This window comes from Choloepus didactylus, chromosome 15 (genome assembly GCF_015220235.1).
Source record: "Choloepus didactylus isolate mChoDid1 chromosome 15, mChoDid1.pri, whole genome shotgun sequence".
In the NCBI taxonomy this organism is placed as follows: Eukaryota; Metazoa; Chordata; class Mammalia; order Pilosa; family Megalonychidae; genus Choloepus; species Choloepus didactylus.
In genome coordinates, this window is record NC_051321.1 from 71,119,073 (window position 1) to 71,138,648 (window position 19,576).

Genomic DNA, 19,576 nt, shown 5'->3' on the forward strand with positions numbered 1-19,576 from the left:
TTCAAAATAAAAAGTTTTTTTTTTCAAAAAAATAGTAGAAACCAGGTGGATTATTCAAGATACGGCAGTGGAACAAAAAATATAAGTCTTTGATAAAAAATTGACACTATCAATCCATACTCTGAACTAATTTCCAAATGGAGTAAACAGTTAAATGACCATAAATGAACTAAAAGAAAATATAGGCTAATATTTATCTGATCTTCTGGTATGGAAGACCTTTTTAAACCTAAATTTAGTGGAAAATGTATTAAAGAAAAGATAAATATGTCTATATAAAAATAAAAATAAAAGTCAAATGACAAAGGAAAGGGAATTATTTCCAACATCTGTAGTAGACAAACTGGGAATGTCCAAAAAAATTTAAATGTGTATAGCCATGTGTATATATGTATTTCCCAATTTAGAAAAACAGAAATACCAAATAGAAACATAGGTAAAAGATGTCATCAGACAGTTCATAAAAGTAAAAAATACAAATGGCCTGTACGCATATGAACAAAAAAAGAGTTCAACTTCTCTATAAACAAATTAGCAAATAGAATTTTTAAAATACCAATATTGGCAAGACTGCCATTGGGAGTATATATTAATACAATTTTTTGACAGGCACTTTAGCAATATTGATGTAAAGCCTTAAAAATTATTAATAACCCATAAAGAAATTTATCCTAAGGAAGTTAGATATGTGCACAATGGTTAATATTAGAAGCATTTTACAAGGGTATTTATCGCAGTATTAGTTATAGCAGTAAAAAAAGCAGAACAATCTGAATGTCCAATAACAGAAATAAGTTAATTGTGCTATATCTGCATTTTAAAGCATGATGTCTAAGTATATTTAACAAGGTAAAAAAAGTTCTTAATATACTTTTTATTGCAAAAGTAATATTTTTAAATGGTAGAAAATACAAACAGTACAAAAGAGTATGTGCATGTGTGTATGTATGTTTGTGTATAATGAAAAGTAAATATTGCACCTACTTCAATCCTCTTAATTCCCCTTCATGAGGTGACTTTGGTTACTATTTTCTGTTGAATCTTTCCAGAAATATTCTATGCCTAAATAAGTTTATGTATGTATACATAGCCTAGTTTTTCCACTCGAATGCAAGTATATTATGCTTACTTTTCTACACCCTGGCTTTTTTTATTATTAGAGAAGTTGTGCGTTTACAGAACAATCAAGCAAAAAATACAGGATTCCCATACACCATCCCACCACCAACACTTGCATTTGTGTGGAAAATTTGTTACAATTGATGATAACACTTTTTTTTGTAATTCTGCTATCTTTTTAACAGTAGTTACGTATGTGTACAATTGATAAAAGATTATTAAAATAGTACTATTACTATGTCCATAGTTTACACAGGGGTATTTTTTCCCCATATTCCCAGTCTGTTGTTATTATTTTTTCATTCATGTCTTTATTTTATTACTCATCTACCCATACACTGGATAAAGGGAATGTCAGTCACAAGGTTTTTACAATCACATGGTCACATGATAAAAGCTATATAGTTATACAGTCATTATCAAAGATCAAGTCTACTGGATCACAGTTCAACAGTTTCAGGTATTTCCTTCTGACTATTCTGATAACTAGAAACTAAAAAGAAATATCTATATAGTGAGTCAGTAGTCATCATCATTTGTCAAATCCTAATTTCTCAGTTACGCTTCCTCTCATTTGATCATTCTCTCAATCTTCAGAGATATCTGTGCAATGACCATTTTAGGTTCTTCATGTTGGGAAGGGGTGTCAACCTTATGGGATAGAGGAATGGAACTGGTTGATGTTCCTGGAGACACTGGTATCTCTGAGTTACATGGCTTGTACGGCATAGGAACAATCGGGAGGCCTTAAGTTTCTGAAAAAATAAACTTAGTAATACATTTATAGAGTCGTAGATGGAGCCCAGGGTATTCTTTAGGGTTTTCAGGAATACTTTTGGTTGGGGTTTGGCATACTGTCTACACCCTTGCTTTTACACTTGCTATATCTGGGAGATTGTTCCATAACTGCACGTACTGATCCACTTCATTCTTGTTAACTACTTTATATTATCACATTGTATGGATTTAACTAGTCCCTTATTGAAGGTTTTTTGTTTTGTTTATATAAATCATAGAACTGTTTTTAAAATAATTTTTTTTACTGGAGCAGTTGTAGGTTTACAGAAAACCATGCAGAAAGTACCAAGGTCCCACATACCCCCCTCTCACACGCATAGTTTTCCCTATTATTAACATTTTGCATTAACATGGTGCCTTTGTTATAATTGATGAACTAATATTATAATTATGCTATTAACTTTAGCCCACTATTTACATTAAGGTTCACTCTCTGTGTTGTACAGTTCTATGTGGGTTTTGGGGTGTTTGATAGCTTATATACAGCCTAAAATTTCCCTTTTTATCCCTTTTGAAATAATTCAGTGTTAATTACAATCACAAAGTTGTGCCTCTGTCACCACCATCCATTAAATCATAACTTTTAAAAGGAGATATTACTTTAACAAAGTGATCAAACTTACCTTCAACCAAGAATGGGCCGAACCAACATTATGTGCTCCCTGACCTTGAGGACACAGCATCACTCCTGTGATATTCCCACCAAAAATGTTAAACCAGAACCTAATCATGGTCAAACATCAGGCAAACCCAAACTGAAAGATATTCTGCAAAATAACTGACCCTAGACTCTTCAAAAATTCTAACATCTTGAAATTCTGAAAAGGCAGAGGGTACTTTTCCATAGAGGAAAATAAAGGAACAAAACAACTAAATGCAATCTGTGATATTGGATTAGGTTCTGAAGCAGAAGAAAAAAATCCTTTAGTGATAGTACTGAGACAATCAGGGATATTTTAATATGGGCTGTATATCAGGTAATATAGTATTTATATTATATTAGCCTTTCTTTTACAAACTAATGCTGCAATGAATGTCCTTATACATAAGGACATTGTACATAACTGTGGGAGGAAACCCTGGAAGGATATTCACAGAAATGTTAAATGTATTTTTTCCTAATTTAAAAAAAGTCTTAAATGTCATGTTTTATAAATATAAAATAATATATATGAGGTATAAACAAATATTAATAATAGTGGAAATAAAATGATCAGGCCTGTACCCACAATCAGGCTGAGAAGTAGAATACAGCTAATAGCTTTGAAGCTATTGCATACACAACTTCAATTACGTACCCCCTGCACATGAAATAACTACTTCTTAACTATTGTGGGTTTTTTTTTTATTTTTTTGTTAAATTTACCACAAATCTGTGTATTTCTAAACAATTTGAAACTCATCTGTGTTAGTGTGTATAGCTGTAATTTATTCAATTCCATTGTAGAAATATGCCACAATTAATTGGTTGATTGATTATTCCAGTTTGCTATTGATGGACACTTGGGTTGTTTCTAGCTTTTTTGCTAGAAACTATGAACATTCATACACAAGTGTCCTAATGGTCTAAGAGTTTCTCTGGAATATACACCTAGTTGTGAAAATGCTTAGTAAACTTTCTGGGTAATGCCAAATTGTTTTCCTAATTCATTGTAACAATTTAAGCTTCTACCAACTGTGTATAAAGATTACAAAATATCCTCATCATCAAATGTCATTGTCAGACTTTTAAATTTTTCTAATCCAGTGGATTTGTATTTTAACCTCATTGTGGTTCTAATTTGTATTTTTCCTCGTTAATAATGAGGTTAAGCGTCTTATATTGAGGACATGCCTGTTCAAAACATTTCCTTATTTTTCTACTAGGTGGTTTTTCTTAATTAATAGAATTTCTTTATATACTCTAGATACTAATCCTTTGATGATATCTTTCATTTTAGCACAGTTGAATTTCTCTATCTTTTACTTTATGGTTTGGACTTTTTGTGTCTTGTTTAAGAAATGCTTTCTACCTCTAGGGCAGAAAAATATCCTTCCTTATTTTCTTACAAAAGTCTTACAGTTTTGCTATTCATATTCAATTCCATGATACATCTGGAATTGTTTTTTTACATGTAGAGTGAGATAATTATTTTATTTTATTCTTCCAAATGGAAAACCAGTTGCCTAAACACTACTCTTCTAATAAATCATCCTGTCACCATGGGTTTGCAATGCCAGCTCTGTTGTAGCTCAAGTTTCCACATTTGCTTAGGTTTGTCTTCGGGCTATTTCTTCTTTCTCTTCTCACGGTTTATCCGTATCTATGCCAGTACCATGCTGTATTTACTGTAGTTTTCTATTAAATGTTGAATCTGGTAAGGCAAGTTCCTCATATCTTTTTTTTTTCTTTTACTTTTTCATATAAATTTTAGAATCAATTTGTCAAGTTTCCTAAAACCTTATTGAGACTTTGATTGAATTTGTTTGAATGGCTCTTATAAAGAGGCTGGCATATCTCTCTATTTTAGTTCTTTGTAATGTCTTCAATAAAGTTTTATAATTTTCATTATTACAGGCTGGCACATCTTATGTTGCTTTTGTATCTTTGCAAATCACATTTTCAAAATGTAGCTCGTGTATATATAAATAATTGTTTTTTGTATATTTCTCCTATATCCAGCAATATTTCCAATCTCTCTTATTAAGTCTAACAATTTGTAGATTCTTTGGAGTTTTTGATGTACAACCCATTCAACTGAAAATAATGAGAAATTTATCTCTTCTTTTACAATCTTAATTTTTTAAAGTCTTATTGTTTTTGTTAGGACCTCTGAGCTGTTAAATAGCACTGGTCATTTGTAATGGAACTATGTGCATGTGATATATACTTCCTCATTCTATGGGTTTTTTGTGTGTGTGTTTTCAATTTTTTCTACAGTTATTACTTTTACAATCAGAAAAAAATGTTTTTCCTTTGCTTTCTTAAATATAGATATACATATTCTCTGATGAAGGTTTGAGGGGACCTTGTAGATGTAATATCTACAGCCATGAGAGCTACTATGGCTTCAGGCTTCATATATGTGAAATACTACTCTATTTCAGTGTTAGTTTTCTCTGACCTTTAAATTATATGGCTTAAAATCCATTTTTGACTCATATACATTTGTTTATATTTCCAGATATATAAAGTACTATACTATCTTGATGTATAAGTTAAATTTAGTGTAATATGGGGTTTTTACCAAATTATTTATATTCCAAATATGTAGACTTAAAAAATTTTAAGTCTACATATACATATTGCAATCTATATTTTAAAGGTTTTGGGGGACTATGGAAGAAGAGAAAGACAATCAGTGATATATACTGTCTGTTTCCCCAATAAGAGGAAATTATTGGGGAAACAATTTGAGATTAATACAAGATAGTGGTACTTGTAAACACTGAATAATTAAAACTTCATTTTTCAGAGTTTATAAAGTCAGTGTGTCCCAGCATTCTTATTTATTGACAACCAGAGAAGTTAATACATCTTTTTTACTGCTGAATGTAGAATGAACAGTAATGGAGTCCACTGGGCTTGTTAGTTCTAGTAACCATAAAAGCTATTAGTGAAGGAACTGTGTATGGAAAGAAAAAAAAAAAAAATGGCTTATAGACTTTGTTCATTTCCTTCAAAAATATCCCTAGCTCTTATTGTCTTCTTTAAGATGTCCATACCTACTACAGTATTTCTCAATTTTGTATAAATTGACTCTAAGAAAGTTCTAGATATTACAACTCTTTTACAGTAGTGACATGGAATTCACATTGTCTTTTCCCACGCCAGCTATGCAATATCATTTGCTTTGAGGAAACTAGTTTTGCCCTCCCCTTTTTGTGCCATTCATATGTGCCGGTTTGAATGTATTATGTCCCCCAGAAAAAGCCATGTTCTTTGATGCGGTCTTGTGGGGCAGACATATTAGTGGGGATTAAGTTGGAACCTTTGGATTAGGTTGTTTGCGTGGAGATGTGCCCCACCCAGCTGTAGGTGATAACTCTGATGAGATATTTCCATGGAGGCGTGGCTCCACCCGTTCAGGGTGGGCCTTGATCAGTGGAGCCATATAAATTGGCTGACAAACAGAAGGAACTCAGTGCAGCTGCAGCTGCGAGTGACATTTTGAAGAGGAGCTACAGCCAAAAGGGACACTTTGAAGAAAGCACAGGAGCTGCAGATGAGAGACAGTTTGGAGATGGCCATTGAAAGCAGACTCTTTCTCCGGAGAAACTGAGAGAGGACAAATATCCCAAGTGCAACTAAGAGTGACATTTTTGAGGAACTGCAGACTAGAGAGGAATGTCCTGGGAGAAAGCCATTTTGAAACCACAACTTTGGAGCAGACGCCAGCCACGTGCCTTCCCAGCTAACGGAGGTTTTCTGGACACCATTGGCCATCCTCCAGTGAAGGTACTCGATTACTGATGTGTTACCTTGGACACTTTATGGCCTTAAGACTGTAACTGTGTAACCAAATAAACCGCCTTTATAAAAGCCAGTCCACTTCTGGTGTTTTGCATTCCAGAAGCATTAGCAAACTAGAACATCATATATATATATATATATATATATATATATATATATATATATTTCAGGTCTCCTCTCAGACACTGAATGTAGCTGTGCTAAAGTTGACCACAGTCTTTAACATTAGCAAAAGAAAAGTCCAGATGAAATCAACCAGAGGATGATAAGCTGTGCCAGTTATTTATGGATAGAGGGTTTTCTTTTTCAAGATTCAGAGCAAGCCAACAGGAGCCCTAGGAATGAAAATCGGTGTGGGTGATATGTTTTAACTCTCCCCTAAAGCAAGGCCTGAGTTCTAAAGCTCACCTGCCTAGAATTTTTGCTTGTTCAGAAATTCAGAAATAATCATTTCCATAATCAGAACTGTTCCAGTTCTTTCTCTTTTGCCAATAATAAGGAAGAAGAAATCAGGAACAGGTATAGAGACCCAGTTTCTTTTCATCTCTTATCACACTCTGCTATAAGCTATAACCAAGCAGTGGAAAGGGATAAATGTGTTTTCATGGGAAATTCATAACAAAATACATCTAAAAATAGGAAACTGGTAGCTAAAAATCTTCGCTTATTAGTTAATTGATTTTTATGTAATATGTTCGCTTTTGTCATCTAAAACCAGAAAACAAAGAAACAGAAAAACGAACTTTTGGGAAATTTACAAAACTGACTACTGCTTTTTATCCCATATTTAAAATTTGCTTTTCAGAGATTATAGTTTGGGTTTCTGTCAGGGTGGGGTAGAGCTGTTTATCAACCTCTGAATTGTCATCGAGTCAGAAATCAATGTGTCAGAGGCTCTCACACACCCTGTGTATGCCTTATCCACTGCAGGACTGAATGTCCAAGGCATGGCCTAAAGCTGGGAAAAGTCAGAGAGGCCCAAGGATAATTCCTTCTGTACTAGGATCGCAGAGGAATTAAAAGTCATAGAGAGAAGCCAAAGCAGAAAAGGCAACACCTGCCTTAGCCTACCGGTTTTTTGATTTTGGTAACCTGCATTGGTGTTTCATGTTCTCCAGTACAATACAACCTATTCCTATTCTCTTGACTGTTGAAAGGCAAATATACAGAGCCTTACCCTTCATTATCAAGATGATGTATTGAAAGTGACCATAAGCTAATGGCAGTAGCAAAACAGGCTCCTAAGGGAGTAACAGATTTTTTATATTGAGCACACAGGTTAAGTCAATTATTTAAGATTTTCTTTCTTAAACTCTTATTAAACCCAAAATCTTTATTTAAAGAAAGCAAACTGCTTTTTTTTTTTAATATCTGCAAGCCATGTTTATCTGCTATAGTATTTGTCAACTATGCTCTGAGTCCTAATGCTGATTTAGTGTATGAAATATGAATAAGTACATTGTTTACTGACTGACACTGTATTTGTATAAATAACATATTGTTGGTATTCTTCTAACTAAAAAAAAAAAAATTGTAGGAATAATATTCCTGAAATGTAAATGTAAATGCAGGCTAATAATTGAAAATACAGACTTAAAATCACATTGGGGCCCTGCCTCATCAAGATAGCAGAGTGAGAAGTTTCATGATTCCGTCCCCCCACAGAAGCTTTGAACAACCCAGCAAGAACTGGCTAAAACATCTTTCTCAGTGCTTCAGAAAACAGCTAAATGATTGCAGTTGCAGGGTGTGCACCAACTCAGGAAAAAGGCTTCTTAAATACAGTAGGATCTCTAGGTACCCTGTCTGGTCCTTCTCCACCCCTCTCAGCTCAGCACCGCACCAGCCCTGCTCCTAGTGCAAATCCCTGGTCCTGGTTCCAGAGGGAACAGTGTGGCCCTCGTGTGTGTGCTGGAAGCATGTATGTCTGGCTCACTTTGTCTGGTAGTGCCCTGAGGTACTTACCGTCCGAGAACTTGCCCTGCGTGTAGAAGGCAGCTCACTGAGCTCTCCTACAGAACACTGTGAGAGAGCAGTGAAGTTGCGCGGCCTGGGGCAAGGGATTGCTGGCTGTAGGACATATAGTGCAGCACCTAGACTGAAGAAACTGATTCCTAGTAAAGAGGGGTCATTTGTAACCAAATAAACAGGGGAATTCCTAGCACTGCAGCTAGGATTAGGGAAGCCCTACGCTTTGGCCTGCAGCTATTCTCATACAACCCATTGTATGGATAAACCCTGAAGGAGAGCACTTGCATAGGTCAATCTGCAAAGATTGGAAAAGGTGGGGTTTTTTTAATCCTTCTTTTTATTTGTTAGCTCCTGGCATTAAAGGGAAATTCAATCATAACACTGGCTTGATCCAAGCTTAAGAAGGAGATGCAGCAGAGTCTAAATACCAGCGATAACATACTAAAACAGCTGAATGTCCAGGTTTCAACAAAAGTTTATGAAACATACAAGGAAACAGGAAGCAATGGCCTAGGCAAAGGAGAAGATTAAAGTATTAGAAACCATCAGTGAGGAGGACCAGACCTGGGACATGCCAGACAAAGACTTTTTCTAAATGGAGCTAAATATGCTCAAAGAGATAAAGGAAAACAGGACAAGGAACTAAAATAACAGAACAGTAACAGAAATTAAAAATTCCCTAGAGGGGTTCAAGATTCAGTGAACTTAAAGATAAGGTAATTGAAATCATCCAGTCTGAGGAGCCAAAAAGAGAAACAAGAAGTGAACAGAGCCGAAGGAACCTGTGGGACACCACCAAGTGTACCAATATATGCATTCCTGGAGTCCCAGAAGGAGAAGGAAGAAGAGGCAAAGAGAACAAAGAAATAGTGGCTGAAACTTCCTATATTTAATGCAAGATATGAATAGGCACATCCATGATGCTCAATGAACTCTGAACAGGATGAACCCAAATAGACCCATGTCCTGGCATATTATAATCAGACTGTCGAATACCAAAGATAAAGAGAAAATTCTGCAAGCCACAAAAGAACAACAACATATTACGTATAAGGTCTCAATAAGATTAAGTTCCGATTTCTCATCAGAAACCATAGAGTCAAGAAGGCAGTGAGATACTTAAAGTGCTGAAAGGAAAACATTGCCACCCAGGAATTCTATATCCAGCAAAACTGTCTTTCAAAAATGAAGGAGAGATTAAGACATTCCCAGATAAACAAAAGCTGAGGGAGTTCGTGACCACTACACTGAGCACTACAAGAAATACTGAAGAGAGTTCTGCAGTTTGAAAGGAACAGAAAATAGACAATAGATCAAAGATGCAGAAAGAAATAAAGATCTCTGGTAAGGATACCAACATAGATAATATATAAATCCCAGTACCATTATATTTTTGGTTTTTAACTCCACCTTTTAAATCCTATGGGATATGAAGAGTAGTTGCATAAATTGTAATGATAAATCAATGGATTTAGACTCATGATGTATAACATGTAATCTGTGTCAAGAACTATGTAAAGTGGGTGAACAGATGGATATAGGAATATAGTTTATTTCTATACTATTTTGTTTGCTATACTATTGAGGTTAAGTTAGTATCAAAGCAAACAAGATTGTTATAGATTTAGGTTGTTACATATAACACCATGGTAACTGCAAAGAAAATATCAGAGAATATGCAAGCTTATAGAGACAGAAATTAGAGTACAGATTGCCAGGGAGGGTACAGGGGCAATGGAAAGTTAATACAAAATGAGTATAGGGTTTTGTTTGGGAAGATGGGAAAGTTTAATAATGGAAGGTGGTGAGGGTACTGCCAATTTCTGAATGTCGGTATATATATGTTCCCACAATTAAAAAAGAAAGAAATGGGGGGGGGTGAAGAAAGGAAGAAAGAAAGGTAGGAAAGGGAAGGAAAGGAAAAGAGAAGGAAGGAAGGAGGAAAAGGAAAAGGAAAGGAAGGAAAGGGAAGGGAAGGAAAAGATAGAAGGAAGGGAAAGAAAAGGAAGGAGGGAGGGAGGGTAGAAGGGAAGGAGGAAGAAAAAAGAAATTTAACAGCTAAACAGACAAGAAAATTAAATGCAATACATGATCCTGGATGGGATCTAGCAAGGGAGGAGAAAATGCACAAAGGGACATTATTGGGACATATGAATAAATTGGAATATAGTCTGTAAGTTTTATATCACAGTTAAAGTTCTTAAACTTGATAAATTCACGTAAGGTTGTTACATTAGTGAATATCTTTGTTCTTAGGAAATATTCATGGCAGTATTAAGCATTCAAGGAGCATAATATGTAAAATCTACACTCTAGTGTTCAGAAAATGGATTGATAAATAGATTGACAGTTGAACAGATGGATAGATGGATGGGTGGATGGATGGATGGGTAGATGATAGATAAATAGATAGATAGATAGATAGATAGATAGATAGATAGATAGATAGACAGATAGGATGATCTGTCAAATGTAGCAAAATGTTAAAATTGGTGGATCTGGTATCGGGGGGTGGGCAGGGTTAAGGGTATTTTGGAGTTCTCTGTTACGGGGTTTGTATTATTTTTCTAACTGTCCCATAAGTTTGAAAGTATTTCAAAGTTACTTTAAGTGCGAAGAAACCAAAAATATATGTATAGGGGATCTTTATTCATATTAAAAAAGGATTCCCTGCAATTCTTTAAATACAAATTCCCTTTGTTTATTTAAACAATTTTACCCAGCTTTTTAGATTTACATCAGCCACTTTATGAAGGTTCCACTTATATTTGATAATATAATACCTGTAGTTCATCTTCATTGATTTATAAAAATAGATTATTGAAAAACAGTATTCAATTGGGGCAAAGGTCTTAGGTGTTTTCAGCATCCAGGATTTCCACTTGTCAAGGCAAATGATTCTTCAGAGTACTTCACTTCACTCATCAGCTAGCTCTTCTCCTAGAAAGAGGATGCTGGTACTTGGGCTTCACAAAAATATTTCATAAGCATAAGCTTTTCTTTTTCTCAGAAAGATCATACCGGAGGAATGAGGGAAACAGATGTTGCTTATAAGGCTTCTGCTAGTCATTTTTTCTACCGTAAGCCAATCTGACTCTGCATTTGGAGTCTACTCTATTTACCGTGTGAACTGAGAATTTTAGTCTCATGGTTTGGCAGAAAGTTAATATTGACCTTTGACTGTTACCTGAAAACTCAGTGATGAAATATCCTTACTGAACTGCTTTGGGAATGATTTCACAGTCCAAGCAGATGTCTTCAAAATACATCACTCCATTAACCGTATTAATTTTATTCTTTGTTTGGGAATACTTATTTATTTTATCTGATAAAGAGCATTCCCCAAATCTGACATAGACAAGCCTGTGTGGTCACGATGGTAAAAGGGAAAGAACAAGTATCTCTCATAATGCTCTCCTATGGGTCTTTAGCAAGTTTCTCAGTTAACCTTCACACACACATACACACACCCTCCTGCCCAGGCTGCCAGGACCCAAGGGGAGGCCCAGAAGTCAGGCTAAAAAACAGTTTCTCCTTACCATTTGTTCTTCTGAGTATTTGAATTCTGCAGCAGCTCAAGTTTCTCCTAAACGGAAGGTAGCCCCAGAGTCTTTGGTTCTTGACTATCTTGTTTATAACCACAAAACTTTTTTTCTTGTTTATCGTTTTATTGAGGTATAAATGACATACAATAAACTGCACATATTTAAAGTGTACAGTTTTATAAATCTTGATGTATATGTACACCTGTGAGGCCATGACACTGCATATATCCATTACTCCCGTGCCCCTTTGTAATTCCACCTTCCTGTCCCTTTTCACCCCTATTTGGGTTGTTTCCAGTTTGTGGCTATTACAGATAAAAGTGCTGTGAACATTCATTTACAAGTCCTTGTATGGATATATGTTTTCATTTACTTTGGGTAAGTACCTAGAAATAGAATGGTTTGGTTTTCTCTTAGGTTTATGTTTAATTTTTTAAGACACTGACAAACAGTTTTCCAAAATGGTTATATCATTTCACATTTCCACTAACAGTGTATGAGAATTAAAATTGATCCACACCTTTGCGAACATTTAGTTTGGTCAGTCTTTTAATTTTAGCCATTCTGGTGTGCAGTGGTATCTAATTGTGATTTTTTTTTTTTTTTTTTTTTTTTGTATTTCTGTGATGAAAACCAATGTTGAACATCTTTTCATGTGCTTATTTGTCATCTGTTTATCTTCTTTGCTGAAAGTGTCTGTTCAACCCATTTTTCAGTTGAGTTGTTTTTACTGGGTTGTGAGAGTTCTTTATGTTTTCTGGATTCAAATCTTTTGTCAGATATATTTTGTATATACGCCTCCCAGTATGTGGCTTGCCTTTTCCTTTTCTTAAATGCCTTTTTAAGAGAAAAAAAGTTTAATTTTTACAAAATCCAATTCTTTTATAGTTTATGCTTTTTATGGGTTACTAAATCTTTGGCAAACCCAAGATCACTAAGATTTTCCCGTATGTTTTCGCCTAAGAGTTTTATAGTTTTAACTCTTACATTTAGATCTATGATCCATTTTCAGTTAAATTTTATAAATAATAAGAGATTGATTTGAAGTTCATTGTTTTTCACATATGGCATCCAATTTTCTAACACCATTAGTTAAAAAATATTATCCTCTCTCCATTGACTTGTTTTGGCACCTTTGTCAAAATTCAGTTGAACATATATAAGTAGATTTATTTATGAACTCTCTACTCAGTTCCATTGATCTATTTGTCCATCTTCAGGTAAATACCACAGTGTCTTGATTATTATCATTCTGTAAGTTTTGAAAACAGACTGTAGAAGTTTCTGGCTTTGTTCTTCTTTTTCAAAATTATGTTTTGGCTATTCCGGGTCCTTTTCCTTTCCATACAAATATTGGAATCAGCTCATCATTTTCTTTTAGAAAGCCTGTTAGAATTTTTACTGGTATTGCACTGAATTGATAGATAAATTTCTGGAGAGCCAATAACAATATTAAATCTTCTGACCTTGAATACTTTGTATCTCTCTGTTCATTTAGGTTTCTTTGATTTCTTTTAGCTTTGTCTTTTTCAGTGTATAGGTCTTCCACAATCTCTGTCAGATTTATCCCTAAGTATTTCACATATTTGAAGCTATGGTAAATAGTATCTTTAATATCAATTTATAATTGTCCATTGCTTGTGTATGTAATTGCTATATTCACACACACACACACACACACACAACTAATATAGAAATGCAATTGTTTTGCATATTGATCTTATATCCTGCAATTTTGCTAAACTCACTTATTAGTTCTAGAAACTTTTTTCTAGATTTCATAGAATTCTCTGCATAGACAAGGATTTCTCAACCTTGGCACTACTGACATTATAATATGTTTCTCAGCATCCCTAGCTTTTACCCACTAGATGCCATGAACACATAACCTCTCTAACCCCATTGTGGCAACAAAAATGTATCCAGGCATTGTCAGATGTCCCCTAGGAGGGCAAAATCACCCTGTTAGGAAGTACAAACACAGGTAATAGTTCTGTCTGCAAATAAAGACAGTTTTACTTCTTTTACAATCTTGATGTCTCTTATTTCCTTTGCTTGCCTTATTGCACTGGCTAGAGTCACCAGTACAGTGATGTAGAACAGTGATAAAAGCAAACATTCTTCCTTGTTCTTGATCTTAAGGAGAAAAAATTCTGTCATTGCCATTAAGAATGATATTTGCTGTAAATTTTCCACAAGTGCCCTTAATAAAGTTGAGGAAGTTCCCTTCTTCCCTTCTCTTCCTTGTTTGTTGAGATATTTTATCAGGAATGGATGTTGGATTTTGTCACGTGTTTTTTTCTGCATCTGTTAAAGATGATCTTGTGGTTTCCTTTTTTTAGTTAATATGGTAAATTACATGGATTGATTTCTGAATGTTAAGCCAATTTTGCATTCCTAAGATAAATCCTACTTGATTGTGATTTATCTTGTTTATGTATTGTTGGATTTGATTTGCTAAAAGTTTCCTTTAGAATGTTTGTATCTATGTTCACCAGGGATCTTGGTCTGTAGTTTTCTTTTCTGGTTTCATATTAGAGTGATGGCCTCAAAAAATGAGTTGGAAAGTATTCTCTCCTTTCAATTTTCTGAAGAGTTTGTATAGAATTGATATTTTTCTTCCTAAAATGTTTGGTAGAGTTTACCAGTGACACCATCTGGGTGTGGAGGTTTCTTTATGGGAATGTCTTTTACTATAAAATCATATATTTAATAGACACAGGGCTCTTCAGGTTATCAAATAGTGAGCTTTGATCACCTGCATCTTTCAAGGAATTTGTCCATTTCATCTAAATTGCCAAATTTATTGACATAAAGTAGTTCATGATACTCCCTTATTATCTTTTTAGTATGAATATCTTTTATATTGTTGTCAAGCTTCTCACTCCCAATATTGGTGATTCGTCTCTTCTCTCTTTTCTTCCTGATCATTCTGCCTAGAGGTTTGTCAGTTTGGGCCTGCGTAGATCTTCTCACGGGCTCTCCTAGGTGTGGCTCCCTGCCTTGCGGCCTGGTAACTCTCGAAGCAGTAAGCTGAGCAGTTTTATAGTTCACCTTATTTGTTTCTTCTCTTTCATGGACTTAGTCTTTGTTTTCACTTGTTTCTGAAGGAAGGGTAAGTCTGATCCCTTTTATTCTATCTTGATCAGAAACAGAATTCCTCAACACTATTTTTTACCTTATCATAATTTATTTTAATGTCAAGCCAGTTCTTGGTGCTTAGCCATAGATATTATTTCACCAGTACTTGTGGGAGAGGGAGAGGTAGATTCTTTTATAAACTTTCTCTTTCTTTATTTGTACTTGGAGAGACATCCAGATGATAGAATTTTGTCCAAATAGCAGTGTGCTAGGAATAATAGCAATTTAGAAGGAATCCAAAGGGAAAATGGGTAACTAATAACTTCTCAGTTGCAAAGACCCAAGGTAACAGTATTGGGCCAATATTTCCCTTTTCTTTCTTTTTTGCTCACAACTTGTTAATCTTAAAGCAAAGAGAAGGTGTCATGATTTAGGCTTTAGAAAGACCCAGTTGACTTAATGGCAAGTTGTCATGTCCCAGCTTGAACTCTTTAGACAAAATATCAGGGGAAGCTCACAGTGTTTGGCAGAAGACCTCTATGGCCCTTGAGAATTAGCCCCTACTGTCAAAGCAGAATGGGATAACTGCTTGGCCATATTTTGGTCAGATTTAGTATGACATTTCTGATGCTGTTATAGAATACTCATGTTCTTCCCTGTTATCTGTGTTCCAGGCTTTCTGTCTCAGCTGGTCTCGGAAAAGCCCCTACATGACTGCATCCGTGCTGGCCACTATGCAGCAAGCGTCATAATTAAGCGAACTGGCTGCACCTTCCCTGAGAAGCCAGACTTCCACTGATGGACAAGCCGGAAACCCAAGCCCAAGCGTACAGACACTGCCCTGATTGCTTCCATATTAATAAAGAAGAAAATCATCTGCCATCTTTTCCTACTATAATAATATTCATTCTTAATTTAGAGGGTATAGCAATGTGCAGTAGAATTTTTATTCTCTCAATAACCTTAAAAAATGATGCTTTTTTCCTCATAGTTTGATAGTGCCACTTAAATGTCATTAAACAATTATATAACATTTCAATAGAAATTTTGATTTCATTTTTAATTACTTTGTAAATTCCTGTGTATTTAGCAAATTGATCAGCTTTTTTTTACATTTCTGCTTTGAATAAAGATGCAGTTTAATAATATAATAGTCTTTTTAAAAGTAATTAATCCTAGTATCAAACTTTGGCTTTTTATACAAATATTTTAATTTGGGAGTATATACATATGTGTGTGTATATTTATATGTGTGTACATATACATACAACTGTACATCTGTATACCACATATATACATGATAGATGGTCAGATAAGATACAAAACTATTTATCTTGCCAAGCTATGCCAAATAATCTCTTCAATGTGCACTCAAACATATAATAAATTTTGGATAATTGATTTGCCAAATTTTAAGTTATATTACAATATATAAATCATAACCTTATAATTTACGTATGTTATTCTGTAATTTTGATACAAATAAAACAATAAAAATGTGTCATATAGACATTCTTTCTGTTTTTGTCCTGTGCCTAATGCTCAATAAACTAAGAAAGAAAGATAGTCATTTAATACTGGGCCCTGCAATGATTTCTAATTTGCTGATGGAGTAGGATAGAAAACACAGTACACTGAAAATAACTTCATAGTATTGGAGACCAATAAGTCACCTAATATGTGTTTTAAGGAAGACAAAATGGAGTAATAGAATCTCTGGAATCAGACTTAACTAGCTTTATATGACTTTGGGCAAATTAGCCTCTTTGGCCTCAATTTCTGCATCTTTAAAATGAGACTATGTACAAGGTCATTGCCATAACTGGAGAGAAAAAAAGAAGTATAAAATGCTTGGTACAATGCCTGGCACATAGGTGCTTAATAAGGAGCAGCTGTTTTTATCACTATGGTTAGTGTTGTTGAAGAAGAAAAAAGTTAATATTCAGAAAACTGAATTTGAGCCATGGAAAGCGTTTGGTGTTTTTTTTTTTTTTTTTTTTTTTTTTTTTTTTTTTTTGGGAAGGTAAAAGGTTTATTTACGCTGGTGGGAGACAGAGGCAAAGCTTTCCCAAATCTGCCTCCCTGAAATGCTTCTTTAATTGGTTTTTTATTCAGATTGAGAGACAAAGAGAGAGAATCATTTGATTAACATGCAATAAGAGTGATAGAGGAAAGGTTTATCTGTACCTGGGAGGTTTGGGGCACTCTCCCAGTGATTCTTTTTTTTTTTTTTTTTTTTGCTATTTGATTTTTTTTTTTTTTAATCATCATTTTATTGAGATATATTCACATACCACGCAGTCATACAAAACAAATTGTACTTTCGATTGTTTACAGTACCGTTACATAGTTGTACATTCATCACCTAAATCAATCCCTGACACCTTCATTAGCACACACACAAAAATAACAAGAATAATAATTAGAGTGAAAAAGAGCAATTGAAGTAAAAAAGAACACTAGGTACCTTTGTCTGTTTGTTTGCTTCCCCTACTTTTCTACACATCCATCCATAAACTAGACAAAGTGGAGTTTGGTCCTTATGGCATTCCCAATCCCACTGTCACCCCTCATAAGCTACATTTTTATACAACTGTCTTCGAGATTCATGGGTTCTGGGTTGTAGTTTAATAGTTTCAGGTATCCACCACCAGCTACCCCAATTCTTTAGAACCTAAAAAAGGTTGTCTAAAGTGTGCGTAAGAGTGCCCACCAGAGTGATCTCTCGGCTCGTTTTGGAATCTCTCTGCCACTGAAGCTTATTTCATTTCCTTTCACATCCCCCTTTTGGTCAAGAAGATGTTCTCCATCCCACGATGCCGGGTCTACATTCCTCCCCGGGAGTCATATTCCCCGTTGCCAGCGAGATTCACTTCCCTGGGTGTCTGATCCCACGTAGGGGGGAGGGCAGTGATTTCACCTTTCAAGTTGGCTTAGCCAGAGAGAGAGGGCCACATCTGAGCAACAAAGAGGCATTCAGGAGGAGACTCTTAGGCACAAATACAGGGAGGCCTAGCCTCTCCTTTGCAGCAACCGTCTTCCCAAGGGTAAAACTTATGGTAGAGGGCTCAACCCATCAAACCACCAGTCCCCTATGTCTGTGGTCATGTTAGCAACCATGGAGGTGGGGTAGGTGAATACCCCTGCATTCTCCACAGGCTCCTCAAGGGGGCACTACATCTTTTTTTTTTTTTTCCTTGTTTGTCTTTTGTCTTTTTTTTTTTTTTTTAACTTTCCCTTCTTTTTTCAAATCAACTGTATGAAAAAAAAAGTTAAAAAGAAAACAAACATACAATAAAAGAACATTTCAAAGAGACCATAGCAAGGGAGTAAGAAAAAGACAATTAACCTAAGATAACTGCTTAACTTCCAACATGTTCCTACTTTACCCCAAGAAAGTTACATAATATAGCAACATTTCAGTGAACTTGTTCCTACTACATCCATCAGAAATTAACAGACCATAGTCATTTCTGGGCATCCCCAGAACGTTAAATAGCTTATCTGTTCTTCTTGGATTATTGTTCCCCCTTCCTTAATTGCTCTCTACTGCTAGTTCCCCTACATTCTACATTATAAACCATTTGTTTTACATTTTTCAAAGTTCACATTAGTGGTAGCATATAATATTTCTCTTTTTGTGCCTGGCTTATTTCGCTCAGAATTATGTCTTCAAGGTTCATCCATGTTGTCATATGTTTCACCAGATCGTTCCTTCTTACTGCCGCGTAGTATTCCATCGTGTGTATATACCACATTTTATTTATCCACTCATCTGTTGAAGGACATTTGGGTTGTTTCCATCTCTTGGCAATTGTGAATAATGCTGCTATGAACATTGGCGTGCAGATATCTGTTCGTGTCACTGCTTTCCGATCTTCCGGGTATATACCGAGAAGTGCAATCGCTGGATCGAATGGTAGCTCTATATCTAGTTTTCTAAGGAACTGCCAGACTGACTTCCAGAGTGGCTGAACCATTATACAGTCCCACCAACAATGAATAAGAGTTCCAATTTCTCCACATCCCCTCCAGCATTTGTAGTTTCCTGTTTGTTTAATGGCAGCCATTCTAACCGGTGTTAGATGGTATCTCATTGTGGTCTTAATTTGCATCTCTCTAATAGCTAGTGAAGCTGAACATTTTTTCATGTGTTTCTTGGCCATTTGTATTTCCTCTTCAGAGAACTGTCTTTTCATATCTTTTGCCCATTTTATAATTGGGCTGTCTGTACTATTGTCATTGAGTTGTAGGATTTCTTTGTATATGCAAGATATCAGTCTTTTGTCAGATACATGGTTTCCAAAAATTTTTTCCCATTGAGTTGGCTGCCTCTTTACCTTTTTGAGAAATTCCTTTGAGGTGCAGAAACTTCTAAGCTTGAGGAGTTCCCATTTATCTATTTTCTCTTTTGTTGCTTGTGCTTTGGGTGTAAAGTCTAGGAAGTGGCCTCCTAATACAAGGTCTTGAAGATGTTTTCCTACATTATCTTCTAGGAGTTTTATGGTACTTTCTTTTATATTGAGATCTTTGGTCCATTTTGAGTTAATTTTTGTGTAGGGGGTGAGGTAGGGGTCCTCTTTCATTCTTTTGGATATGGATATCCAAC

At 35.1% G+C, this 19,576-nt stretch overlaps 1 protein-coding gene across 4 annotated transcripts in view; it reads left to right on the top strand.

Moving 5' to 3' along the window:
* Positions 1 to 16,950, top strand: part of ADK (adenosine kinase) — a 559,277-nt gene extending 542,327 nt beyond the window's left edge. For all 4 annotated transcript variants that reach the window (XM_037804922.1, XM_037804925.1, XM_037804923.1 and 1 more), the window contains one exon: positions 15,642 to 16,950. In XM_037804922.1, the coding sequence (XP_037660850.1) occupies positions 15,642 to 15,766 (125 nt within the window). In that variant the 3' untranslated portion in view covers positions 15,767 to 16,950. The remainder of the gene's footprint in view (positions 1 to 15,641) is intronic.
* Positions 16,951 to 19,576: the final 2,626 nt, after the last annotated feature.